Source organism: Oncorhynchus clarkii, chromosome 14 (assembly GCF_045791955.1).
Source record: "Oncorhynchus clarkii lewisi isolate Uvic-CL-2024 chromosome 14, UVic_Ocla_1.0, whole genome shotgun sequence".
Lineage (NCBI taxonomy): Eukaryota > Metazoa > Chordata > Actinopteri > Salmoniformes > Salmonidae > Oncorhynchus > Oncorhynchus clarkii.
In genome coordinates, this window is record NC_092160.1 from 38,202,931 (window position 1) to 38,217,017 (window position 14,087).

A 14,087-nucleotide genomic window follows, 5' to 3' on the forward strand; every position below is an offset into this window, starting at 1 on the left:
ATTATATGGGTAGCCTTTTAAAAAAAACTTTTTTTTTTAAAAAGGTTGTCTTTAACTTGTTTTCTTTATAGAGACCCTAAATGCTGGTTGTAATGTTGTTATGTTGTGATTGGTGCAAAGTGTTAATTTCAGTCATTGTGTTAATTGTGTTTCTTGCATTATCTCTTTGTGCAAAACTTTTAGAAAAATGTGTTCAATGGTAATTGTACATTCAAGGTCATTTTCAAAAGTAATAATTCCAACAGCCAAATGTATTTATTTGCCAGCTACATTGATAATCACATTTTGTGATAGTTATATCTTGTTGATTGTGATGTGAGACATGAGACTATGTACATTTTGTGTGTGTTTAAGTTAATGGTAATTCATCCCTTAAAGGATATGATGTCCACGAGTTCATCTGACTCTGGGTAAGTAGAAAAAAGAGCTTCATTGCCAGAATCTCACACTGTCCCTTTAAGTACCACATATGTTAATATTTCTGTAAACCAATAACATTGTTTCAAGAATGAATATTTGAAAAGAACCCATTTTATTGGATGATTGCATTTATTTAAATACAGCCAATTTGCATATCTGCAAAAACACAACTGAAATGATTCCCTCTCTCCTCCATCCATACCTGTATCACCTTAAGTTTTGCCTCAGCTAACACACACCACACTTACAATAATTATATAGTATGTTATGTAGAGATATAGAGTACCTGTTTAGAAGGTACTGCTTTTGGCCAACCTGTATACTTATAATGAGTTTTATATATATGAAAAAACATTGTTTATTTTATTTTTTGTTCAATAAAATACTGTTTTAGAAAGAGTCCAATCAAACGCCAGTAAATGTACCTACTCTTGAAGGGGCCGTACTTAAAAAACGACACAGGATTCCAGATACAAGTGTTTAGTTTCATAATAAACGGAGAAGAAAACGGAACGAAATGAATATTAAAAAACGTAAAAGCATAATGTATTAAGAATATCAATCAAATCTTTAACACATTTAAAAAAAAATACTAATAATGAAATGATTCACAATGAAAACATTGTCATTTTTATTTTTATTTTTTTACTTTTCATCCCAAAGTGTCATGTTTTCGTTTTAGGTTGATGTTGTTCAACTAAAATAAAAAACGATGGATTCATGAGGACGTTGGGACGTTTGACAAAAGTCAAGCTGTGATATACTGTGGCAGCGAAATAGCCAGCCGGCTAATCTAACATCACTGTGCTGTGTGTTGTGATAAATGTTTACACGGAAATATTCCCTAAATTGAATCAAACAATAGCATGCCAATTAATACGAGTGGTTCAACACAAACAAAAAAAGATTAGATTTGAACTTGATTTAATCTCAAAAGTCACATTGTCTTTCTAGCACGGAGTTTGGCATCTATCCTTTTTCAGGAAGCAAGGTCCATTTTATGTGGTCCATTTTATGACCCGCGGTCAGTGTCATAGATCCCAAAATGGCCGTCACAGGTCAGTGATACTGACCCAAGATGGCAGCCACTCACAGATCTGTGGTGCTGAGTGAAGGGTTAGAGAAGGTTAAACTAGGGCTGTTGTTGACTCTTTTCTTGCCACGCTGGGCCAAGGCTTCACCCAGAGGCTCGACGTAGGGGTTATCTGCTCCCCCCTCCTCCTCATCCTCCTCCTGAATCATCTACACAGGGAGACAGCAGGCATGACCATCCAGAATGATGATAATAATGTTGCAGTAATAAAATAATAATAACTATAATGAAGGGACATTTTTACCATCATGGGCATCGTATCCTTGTCAGACATGACCATGTCTATGTTGTAGTCCAAGGAATTAAGGCTTGAATTTAAAAAGAAATGCACTAAATTAGAGTCATACAACAGGAGTCCATGACGATGACACCTTAATTAATGTTAGCAATAACATCTCAATGCTGTCCAATGGAGGACAATATCAAAGAGCATTACCAGTATAGACGTTTTGTAACACTGTTCTCAGTTGCATGATAGGACAATCAGAGGAATGATAGGACAACCAGAGGGATGATAGGACAATCAGAGGAATGATAGGACAATCAGAGGAATGATAGGACAATCAGAGGAATGATAGGACAATCAGAGGAATGATATGACAATCAGAGGAATGATAGGACAATCAGAGGAATGATAGGACAACCAGAGGAATGATAGGTCAATCCGAGGAATGATAGGACAATCAAAGGAATGATAGGACAATCAGAGGAATGATGGGACAATCAGAGGAATGATAGGACAATCAGAGGAATGACAGGACAATCAGAGGAATGACAGGTCAATCCGAGGAATGCTAGCACAATCAGAGGAATGATAGGACAATCAGAGGAATGATAGGACAATCAGCGGAATGATAGGACAATCAGAAGAATGCTCGGACAATCAGAGGAATGCTAGGACAATCAGAGGAATGCTAGGACAATCAGAGGAATGCTAGGACAATCAGAGGAATGATAGGACAATCAGAGGAATGATAGGACAATCAGAGGAATGATAGGACAATCAGAGGAATGATAGGACAACCAGAGGAATGATAGGACAATCAGAGGAATGATAGGTCAATCAGAGGAATGATAGGTCAACCAGAGGAATGCTAGGACAATCAGAGGAATGATAGGACAATCAGAGGAATGATAGGACAATCAGAGAAATGATAGGACAATCAGAGGAATGATAGGACAATCAGAGGAATGATAGGACAATCAGAGGAATGATAGGACAATCAGAGGAATGATAGGACAATCAGAGGAATGATAGGACAATCAGAGGAATGCTAGGACAATCAGAGGAATGATAGGACAATCAGAGGAATGATAGGACAATCAGAGGAATGATAGGACAATCAGAGGAATGATAGGACAATCAGAGGAATGATAGGACAATCAGAGGAATGATAGGACAACCAGAAGAATGCTAGGACAATCAGAGGAATGATAGGACAACCAGAGGAATGATAGGACAATCAGAGGAATGATAGGACAATCAGAGGAATGATAGGACAACCAGAGGAATGATAGGACAATCAGAGGAATGATAGGACAACCAGAGGAATGATAGGACAACCAGAGGAATGATAGGACAATCAGAGGAATGATAGATTTAATGGTGATGCGTAAATACACATGTATTTGTCAGTGTCTCAGGTGGCATCCACATCTACATACATTTACATGACTCTGTAGTGTTCACATGACTCTGTAGTGTTCGCATGACTCCGTAGTGTTCACATGACTCTGTAGTGTTCACAGGGCTCTGTAGTAATGTGTTTACATGACTCTGTAGTGTTTACATGACTCTGTAGTGTTCACAGGACTCTGTAGTGTTTACATGACTCTGTAGTGTTCACAGGACTCTGTAGTGTTTACATGACTCTGTAGTGTTCACAGGACTCTGTAGTGTTCACATGACTCTGTAGTGTTCACATGACTCTGTAGTGTAGTGTTCAAATCCAATCTTATGGCCGTGAGTATTACCACTAGACCACATGGTCCGCACATATTGTTCTTATTGTCATCATCATCATCATCAATAGGTGGTTTCTACCTGACTCTGTCAGCGTTAGATCCTTCCTCGTCGAAGCCCAGGTCTGTGGCTGTGTCGATGTTCAAGTTGAGCACAGGGTTAGCCCTAAGACACAAATACAGGGACAGAGACAACACTGTTAGGCTACCTTACTTCCCTATTCCCTTTGCAAATTTCACATGTGAAATGATGTGACTTGTGACTTGATGGCACATTTCAAATGCATTGGAAACACTAAAAACTAAACATGTGTTAAAACTGCGGTCCAAAATATCTTCTCAGGTTTTAGTGAAATTTTGTTTTTGTTTAGTGTCGTAATTACATTTGTGTTACCATATAAAAAAATACGGTGCATTCGGGAAAGTATTCAGACCCCTTCACTTTTTACACATTTTGGTACGTTACAGCCTTATTCAAAAACTGGATTCAATTATTTCCCCATCCCCCCCATCATCAATCTTCACACAATACCCAATAATGAAAAAACAGGTTTTTATACATTTTTGCAAATTTATAAAATATGAAAAACTTAAATATTACATTTACGTAAGTAAATTCAGACCCTTTATAATCAGTACTTTGTTGAAGTAACTTTGGCAGCGATTACAGCCTTGTCTTCTTGGGTATGACACTTCAAGCTTGGCACACCTGTATTTGGTGAGTTTCTACCATTCTTCTCTGCAGATGCTCTCAAGATCTGTCAGGTTGGATGGGGAGCATCACTGTACAGCTATTTTCTGGTCTCTCCAGAGATGTTTGATCGGGTTCAAGTCCGGGCTCTGGCTGGGCCACTCAAGGACATTTAGAGACTTGTCCCGAAGCCACTCCTGCGTTGTCTTGGCTGTGGGATTAGGGTCATTGTCCTGTTTGAATTTGAACCTTCGCCCCAGTCTGAGGTCCTGAGCGCTCTGGAGTAGGTTTTCATCAAGGATCTCTCTGTACTTTGCTCTGTTTATCTTTCCTTCGATCCTGACGAGTCTCCCAGTCCCTGCCGCTGAAAAACATCCCCACAGCATGATGCTTCCACCACCATGCTTCACCTTAGGGATGGTGTCAGATTTCCTCCAGGCGTGACGTGTGGCATTCAGGCAAAGAGTTAAATCTTGGTTTCATCAGACCAGAGAATCTTGTTTGTCATGGTCTGAGAGTCTTTAGGTGCCTTTTGGCAAACTCCAAGTGGGCTGTCATGTGCCTTTTACTGAGGAGTGGCTTCCGGCTGGCCACTCTACTATAAAGGCCTGATTGGTGGAGTGCTGCAGAGATGGCTGTTCTTCTGGAAGGTTCTCCCATATCCACAGAGGAGTGACAATAGGGTTCTTGGTCACCTCCCTGATCAAGGCCATTCTCCCCCGATTGCTCAAGTTGGCCGGGCGGCCAGCTTTAGGAAGAATGTTGGTGGTTCCAAACTTCTTCCAATTAAGAATGATGGAGGCCACTGTGTTTTTGAGGACCTTCAATGCTGCAGAAATGTTTTGGTACCCTTCCCCAGATCTATACCTCGACAAAATCCTGTCTCGGAGCTCTATGGACAATTCCTTCGAACTTATGGATTGTTTTTTGCTCTGACATGCACTGTCAACTGTGGGACCTTAAATAGACAGGTTTGTGCCTTTCCAAATAATTTCCAATCAATTGAATTTACCACATTTGGACTCCAATCAAGTTCTACGAACATCTCAAGGATGGTCAATTGAAACAGGATGGACCTAAGCTCAATTTCGAGTCTCATACCAAAGGGTCAGATTACTTATTTAAATAAGATAATTTTTGTTTTTAATACATTTGCAAAAATGTCTAACAAAAAAATAGTTTTTGCTTTGTAATTATGGGTTATTGTGGCACTATCCCTATGGTGAATCATGGTGGTTGTAGCATCATATGTGATATTTCAGTGTTTTATTTGTAATAATTTTTGCAAGCATTTCTACCTGGGGTATTGAGTGTAGCTTGATGAGGAAAACGTTTTATTTAATACATTTTAGAATAATAACGTAACAAAATGTGGAAAAAGTCAAGGGGTCTGAATAATTTGCACTCTGTGTTATTCTGTAATTATTGTACATATACATTTCATGTAGGGAGTTGGATCCTCCCTATGGGTCCAGGTTAAAACTAGTGCACTATGCAAGGAATAGGGTGCCATTTGGGATGCACCCAATGTGTGGAGTACAGGACTCACCCCTCCATAGTGTACTTGTTGGTTCCAGGCACGACAGGCCCACTCTTCTGATCTCCACCAGTCACCACCATGGCTGCTGAGTTCATGGCTTTAGATGCCTTCAGCTTCGTTCTGTAGCTGTAAAAGTTTACCATCCATAAGTTAGTTACCCATACTTACTAACCCATACTAGTTACCCATACTTACTAACCCATACTAAATAATCCATACTAGTTTCCTGCCATCCTTTTCTCTTTAAATGTAGCAACACGTCTAACAGGGATCACAACCGCAGACCACGTGTAACTACGCCAGCCCAGGACTCGGCTTCTTCCCCTAACAGGGATCACAACTACGCCAGCCCAGGACTCAGCTTCTTCCCCTAACAGGGATCACAACTACGCCAGCCCAGGACTCGGCTTCTTCCCCTAACAGGGATCACAACTACGCCAGCCCAGGACTCGGCTTCTTCCCCTAACAGGGATCACAACTACGCCAGCCCAGGACTCGGCTTCTTCCCCTAACAGGGATCACAACTACGCCAGCCCAGGACTCGGCTTCTTCCCCTAACAGGGATCACAACTACGCCAGCCCAGGACTCGGCTTCTTCCCTTAACAGGGATCACAACTACGCCAGCCCAGGACTCGGCTTCTTCCCCTAACAGGGATCACAACTACGCCAGCCCAGGACTCGGCTTCTTCCCCTGCGGGATTCGTCAGAGACCAGCCACTTGGACAGCTGAAGAAAATGTGCGCACCGAAGAATTTCTGAAAACTGTCAGAAACCGTACCAGGGAAACTCATGTGTGTGCTCATCGTCCTCACCAGGGGTCTTGACCTGACTGTAGTTCTGCATCATCACAGACTTCAGTGGGAAAATGCTCACCTTCGATGACCACTGCTATGCTGGAGGAGTGTGCTGTTCACTAAAGGATCCCGGTTTCAGCTGTACCGGGCAGATGGCAGACAGCGTGGATGGCGTTGTGTGTGCGAGTGGTTTGCTGATGTCAACGTTGTGAACAGAGTGCCCCATGGTGGGGTTATGGTGTGGGCAGTAAACACTATTGCATTTTATCGATGGCAATTTGAATGCACAGAGATCCCATGATGAGATCCTGAGGCACATTGTCGTGCCATTCATCCGCCACCATCACCTCATGTTTCAGCACGGCCCCTTGTCGCAAGGATAACTACACAATTCCAGGAAGCTGAAAATTTCCCTGCATACTCACCAGACATGTCAGCCATTGAGCATGTTTGGGATGCTCTGGATCGACGTGTACGACTGCGTGTTCCAGTTCCCACCAATTTCCAGCAACTTCGCACATCCATTGAAGAGGAGTGGGACAACATTCCACAGGCCACATTTAACAGCCTGATCAACTCTAGGTGAAGGAGATGTGTTGTGCTGCATGAGGCAAATGGTGGTCACACCAGATACTGACTCGTTTTGTTAAAGGTACAGTACCCGTCAAAAGTTTGGGCACACCTACTCATTCAAGGGTTTTTCTTTATTTTTTTACTTTTTTCTACATTGTAGTATAATAGTGAAGACAACAACACTATGAAATAACACATTTGGTATCATGTAGTAACCAAAAAAGTCATAAACAAATCAAAACATATTTTATATTTGAGATTCTTCAAAGTTGCCACCCTTTGCCTTAATGACAGCTTTGCACACTCTTGGCATTCTCTCAACCAGCTTCACCTGAAAGGCTTTTCCAAAAATCTTGAAGGAGTTCCCACATATGCTGAGCACTTGTTGGCTGCTTTTCCTTCACTCTGCGGTCAAACTCATCCCAAACCATCTCATTTGTGTTGAGGTTGGGTGATTGTGGAGGCCAGGTCAGGTCTGCATAAGGCCCTAAGCAAATAAGAGAATGCTCACCTAGAAGCAGCGCTCCTAGTGTCCGGGGACTTTAATGCAGGGAAACTTTAATCCGTTTTACCTCATTTAGTATGTCAGATGTGCAACCAGATAAGAAAACTCTAGACCACCTTTACTCCACACACAGAGACGCATACAAAGCTCTCCCCCGCCCTTCATTTGGAAAATCTGACCATAATTCTATCCCCCTGATTCCTCCTTACAAGCAAAAAAAAATCAAGCAGGAAGCACCAGTGACTCGCTCAATACGGAAGTGGTCTGATAATGTGGAAGCTAAGCTACACGACTGTTTTGCTAGCACAGACTGGAATATGTTCCGGGATTCATCCGATGTTATTGCGGAGTACACCACATCATTCACTGACTTCATCAATAAGTGCATCGACGACTTCGTCTCCACAGTGTCCGTACGTAAACATCCCAACCAGAAGCCATGGATTACAGGCAACATCCGCACTGAGCTAAAGGCTAGAGATACCGCTTTGAAGGAGCAGGACACTAAGCTTATAAAAAAATCCCGCTATGCCCTCTCTGATGAACCATCAAACAGGCGAAGCGTAAATACAGGACTAAGATTGAATCCTACTAAATTGACTCTGACTCTTGTCGGATGTGGCAGGGCTTGCAAACTATTACGGATTACAAAGCGAAACCCAGCCGCAAGCTGCCCCATGACAGGAGCCTACCAGACGAGCTAAATGCCTTCTATACTCGCTTCGAGGCAAGCAACACTGAACCATGCATGATGGCATCAGCTGTTCTGGATGACTGTGTGATCACACTCTCCGCAGTGATGTGAGTAAAACCTTCAAACAGGTCAACATTCACAAGGCTGCAGGGCCAGATAGATTACCAGGACGTGTACTCAGAGCATGCGCTGACCAGCTGGCAAGTAACTTCACTGACATTTTCAACCCCTCAATGACCGAGTCTCTAATACCTACATGTTTCAAGCAAAGCACCATAGTTCCTTTGCTCAAGAATGCCAAGGTATGCCTAAATGACTACTGCCCCTTCGCACTCATGTCTGTAGCCATGAAGTGCTTTGAAAGGCTGGTCATGGCTCACATCAACATCATCATCCCAAAAACCCTAGACCCACTCCAATTCCCATACCTTGCCAACAGATCCACAGATGATACAATCTCCATTTAACTTCACACTGACCATTCCCACCTGGACAAAAGGAAGACCTAAGTGAGAATGCTGTTCGTTGACTACAGCTCAGCGTTCAACACCATAATGCCCTCAAAGCTCATCACTAAGCTAAGGACCCTGGGACTAAACATCTCCCTCTGCAACTGGATCCTGGACTTCCTGACGGGCCACCCACAGGTGGTAAGGGTAGGCAACAATCCTCAACCTGGGGGCCCCTCAAGGGTAGGTACTTAGTCCCCTCCTGTACTCACTGTTCACCCACGACTGAAATGCCACGCTCGACTCCAACACCATCATTAAGTTTGCCGACGACACAACGGTGGTAGGCCTGATCTCTGACACTGATGAGACAGCCTACAGGAAGGAGGTCAGGACAACAACCTATCTCTCAATTTGATCAATACAAAAGTGCTGATCGTGGACTACAGGAAAAGGGTGGCGAGCATGCCCTCATTCACATTGACAGAGCTGTAGTGGAGCGGGTCGAGAGCTTCAAGTTCCTCGGCGTCCACATCACCAAATAACTATCATGGTCCAAACATACCAAGACAGTCATGAAGAGAGCACGCCAACGCCTTTTCCCCTTCAGGAGACTGAAAAGATTTAGCATGGGTCCTCAGATCCTCAAAAGGTTCTACAGCTGCACCATCGAGAGCATCCTGACTGGTTGCATCACCGCATGATATGGCAACTGCTTGGCATCCGACAGCTCTCTCTGCTACCGCACGTCAAGCGGTACCGGAGTGCCAAGTCTAGGTCCAAAAGGCTCCTTAACAGCCTCTACCCCCAATCCATAAGACTGCTGAACGATTAATAAAATGGCTACCCGGACAATATGCATTAGCCTCCTTTATTTACACTGCTGCTACTCGTTGTTTATTAATCATATATATTCAAATCAAATGTTATTTGTCACGTGAGCCGAATACAACAAGTGTAGACCTTACAGTAAAATGCTGAATACAACAGGTATAGTAGACCTCACAGTGAAATGCTGAATACAACAGGTGTAGTAGACCTTACAGTGAAATGTTGAATACAACAGGTATAGTAGACCTCACAGTGAAATGCTGAATACAACAGGTGTAGTAGACCTTACAGTGAAATGCTGAATACAACAGGTGTAGTAGACCTTACAGTGAAATGCTGAATACAACAGGTGTAGTAGACCTTACAGTGAAATGCTGAATACAACAGGTGTAGTAGACCTCACAGTGAAATGCTGAATACAACAGGTGTAGTAGACCTTACAGTGAAATGCTGAATACAACAGGTGTAGTAGACCTTACAGTGAAATGCTGAATACAACAGGCGTAGTAGACCTTACAGTGAAATGCTGAATACAACAGGTGTAGTAGACCTTACAGTGAAATGCTTACCTACAAGCCCAAACCAACAATGCAGTTTTTTTTTTTACTTTTAAAAAATACCTACAAAAAAATAAGAATAAGAAATAAAAACAACAAATAATTATCTATGCATAGTCACTTTATCTTTATTTTAATCCTTTATTTACCTAGATGTACATATTGCCTCAATTACCTCGACTAACCTGAGTTTAGTTAAAGTTGAGTTAAAAAAAATTATTTCTAGGGTGTTTTGAGATCTAAAATGTACTTCTACAGTGTTTTGAGTTCTAAAATATACTTATAGGGTGTTTTGAGTTCAAAAATGTACTTCTAGGGTGTTTTGAGTTCAAAAAATGTACTTCTACAGTGTTTTGAGTTCAAAAATGTACTTCTAGGGTGTTTTGAGTTCAAAAATGTACTTCTAGGGTGTTTTGAGTTCTAAAATGTACTTCTATGGTGTTTTGTGTTCTAAAATGTACTTCTAGGGTGTTTTGAGTTCTAAAATGTACTTCTACAGTGTTTTGAGATCAAAAATGTATTTCTACGTTGTTTTGAGTTCAAAAATGTACTTCTAGGGTGTTCTGAGTTCAAAAATGTACTTCTAGGGTGTTTTGAGTTAAAAAAAATGTACTTCTACAGTGTTTTGAGTTCAAAAATGTACTTATAGGGTGTTTTGAGTTCAAAAATGTACTTCTAGGGTGTTTTGAGTTCTAAAATGTACTTCTACGGTGTTTTGAGTTCTAAAATGTACTTCTAGGGTGTTTTGAGTTCTAAAATGTACTTCTACAGTGTTTTGAGATCAAAAATGTACTTCTAGGGTGTTTTGAGTTCTAAGATGTAGTTCTACGGTGTTTTGAGTTCAAAAATGTACTTCTAGGGTGTTTTGAGTTCAAAAATGTACTTCTAGGGTGTTTTGAGTTAAAAAATGTACTTCTACAGTGTTTTGAGTTAAAAAATGTACTTCTAGGGTGTTTTGAGTTCTAAAATGTACTTCTAGGGTGTTTTGAGTTCTAAAATGTACTTCTACAGTATTTTGAGATCTAAAATGTACTTCTACGGTGTTTTGAGATCTAAAATGTACTTCTAGGGTGTTTTGAGTTCTAAAATGTACTTCTACAGTGTTTTGAGTTCTAAAATGTACTTTACAGTGTTTTGAGATCTAAAATGTACTTCTACAGTGTTTTGAGATCTAAAATGTACTTCTACGGTGTTTTGAGTTCTAATAATAAGAAAAATGGCACTTACATCACACAAGTGGTGTTGTTATCATCTACGCATAGTCACTTTAATAACTCTACCTACAGTTGAAGTCAGAAAGTCGTTTAGGACATCTACTTTGTGCGTGACACAAGTAATTTTTCCAACATATGTTTACAGACAGATTATTTCACTTATTCACTGCATCTCAATTCCAGTGGGTCAGAAGTTTACATACACTATGATGAATTATGTGGATATAATGAAGCAACATCTCAAGACATCAGTCACAAATGGGTCTTCCAAATGGACAATGACCCCAAGCATACTTCCAAAGTTGTGGCAAAATGGATTAAGGACAACAAAGTCAAGGTATTGGAGTGGCCATCACAAAACCCTGACCTCAATCCTATAGAAAATTTGTGGGCAGAAATGAAAAAGCATGTGCGAGCAAGGAGGCCTTACAAACCTGACTCAGTTACACCAGCTCTGTCAGGAGGAATGGGCCAAAATTCACCCAACTTATTGTGGGAAGCTTGTGGAAGGCTACCCTAAACGTTTGACCCAAGTTAAACAATTTAAAGGCAATGCTACCAAATACTAATTGAGTGTATGTAAACTTCTGACCCACTGGGAATGTAATGAAATAAATAAAAACTGAAATTAATCATGCTCTCTACTATTATTCTGACATTTCACATTCTTAATATAAAATGGAGATCCTAACTGACCTAAAACAGGGAATTTTTACTAGGATTAAATGTCAGAAATTGTGAAAAACTGAGTATAAATGTATCTGTTTACATCACATACACTATCAAGCATTTCATACATGCTGACTGTTAGCACTTGGTGGCCTATTACCCTAAAAGAAAAGGCTTTAGATGTGCCAAGAATTGTATTTGTATTGTAATGTATTTGGCTAAGACCGGTGCCCCCTGTATATAGCCTCCACATTGACTCTGTACGGGTACCCCCTGTATATAGCCTCCACATTGACTCTGTACCTTAACACCCTGTATATAGCCTCCACGTTGACTCTGTACCGTAACACCCTGTATATAGCCTCCACATTGACTCTGTACCGGTACCCCCTGTATATAGCCTCCATATTGACTCTGTACCGTAACACCCTGTATATAGCCTCGCACGTTGACTCTGTACCGTAACACCCTGTATATAGCCTCCACATTACTAACCTGTACCGTAACACCCTGTACTAGAGCCTCCACATTGACTCTGTCTGGTACCCCCTGTACCTATAGCCTCCACATTGACTCTGTACCGGTACCCCCTGTATATAGCCTCCACATTGACTCTGTACCGTAACACCCTGTATATAGCCTCCACATTGACTCGGTACTGGTACCCCTTGTATTTAGTCTCATTACTAACCTGTACCCCCGCACATTGACTCCGGTACCGGTAGCCCCTGTATATAGCCTCCACATGGACTCTGTACCGTAACACCCTGTATATAGCCTCCACATGGACTCTGTACCGTAACACCCTGTATATAGCCTCCACATTGACTCTGTACCTTAACACCCTGTATATAGCCTCCACGTTGACTCTGTACCGTAACACCCTGTATATAGCCTCCACATTGACTCTGTACCGTAACACCCTGTATATAGCCTCCACGTTGACTCTGTACCGTAACACCCTGTATATAGCCTCCACATTGACTCTGTACCGTAACACCCTGTATAGAGCCTCCACATTGACTCTGTACTGGTACCCCCTGTATATAGCCTCCACATTGACTCTGTACCGGTACTCCCTGTATATAGCCTCCACATTGACTCTGTACCGGTACCCCCTGTATATAGTCTCTATATTGACTCTGTACCGTAACACCTTGTATATAGCCTCCACATTGACTCTGTACCGTAACACCCTGTATATAGCCTCCACATTGACTCTGTACCATAACACCCTGTATATAGCCTCCACATTGACTCTGTACCGTAACACCCTGTATATAGCCTCCACATTGACTCTGTACCGTAACACCCTGTATATAGCCTCCACATTGACTCTGTACCGTAACACCCTGTATATAGCCTCCACATTGACTCTGTACCGTAACACCCTGTATATAGCCTCCAAATTGACTCTGTACCGTAACACCCTGTATATAGCCTCCACATTGACTCTGTACCGTAACACCCTGTATATAGCCTCCACATTGACTCTGTACCGTAACACCCTGTATATAGTCTCCACATTGACTCTGTACCAGTAAAACCCTGTATATAGCCTCCACATTGACTCTGTACCGTAACACCCTGTATATAGCCTCGCTACTGTTTTCATTATTGTGTTAATTTTTTCTTACTTTATTTATTGTTCAAGCTAATATGTTCTTACTTTTTAAACAATTCTGCTCTGTTGGTTATGGATTTGTATGTAAACAGTTCATGTTAAGGTCTGTTGTATTCGGCGCATGTGAAAAATAAAATGTTTTTGTGAATCAATCATATGTATCAAACATGCCAGAATACTGATCTAGGATTAGGTACCTATGTTCCATACACTTCAATTAATTATAATCTAAAGGACAGAACTGATCCTAGATCAGCGCTCCTACTCTGAGATGTTTGATACATACGTGCCCAGGTCTCAGCTTACCTCCTGCGGGTGCAGACCAGAGACGTTGTCATGACAGCCAGGACGATGATGAGGCCTGCCACCAGTCCCAACAGAACGAACATGATTGGATTCACCTGCTTCTCTGTCACCACAGTCCCTCCCTGCAACACCACACAGAGTTTAGAGTAGGGTTGCAGAAAATT

The 14,087-nt window shown here is 41.6% G+C and overlaps 1 protein-coding gene across 1 annotated transcript in view; it reads right to left on the bottom strand.

The window, feature by feature from the left end:
* Positions 1–531: 531 nt before the first annotated feature.
* LOC139366099 (cadherin related family member 2) overlaps positions 532–14,087 on the bottom strand; it is a 41,481-nt gene continuing 27,925 nt past the window's right edge. The window contains exons 27-31 of the mRNA XM_071103197.1: positions 13,924–14,045; positions 5,716–5,832; positions 3,558–3,641; positions 1,758–1,821; positions 532–1,662 (exon numbers count right to left, since the gene is read on the bottom strand). Coding sequence (XP_070959298.1) covers positions 1,510–1,662; positions 1,758–1,821; positions 3,558–3,641; positions 5,716–5,832; positions 13,924–14,045 — 540 coding nt within the window. The 3' untranslated portion in view covers positions 532–1,509. The remainder of the gene's footprint in view (positions 1,663–1,757; positions 1,822–3,557; positions 3,642–5,715; positions 5,833–13,923; positions 14,046–14,087) is intronic.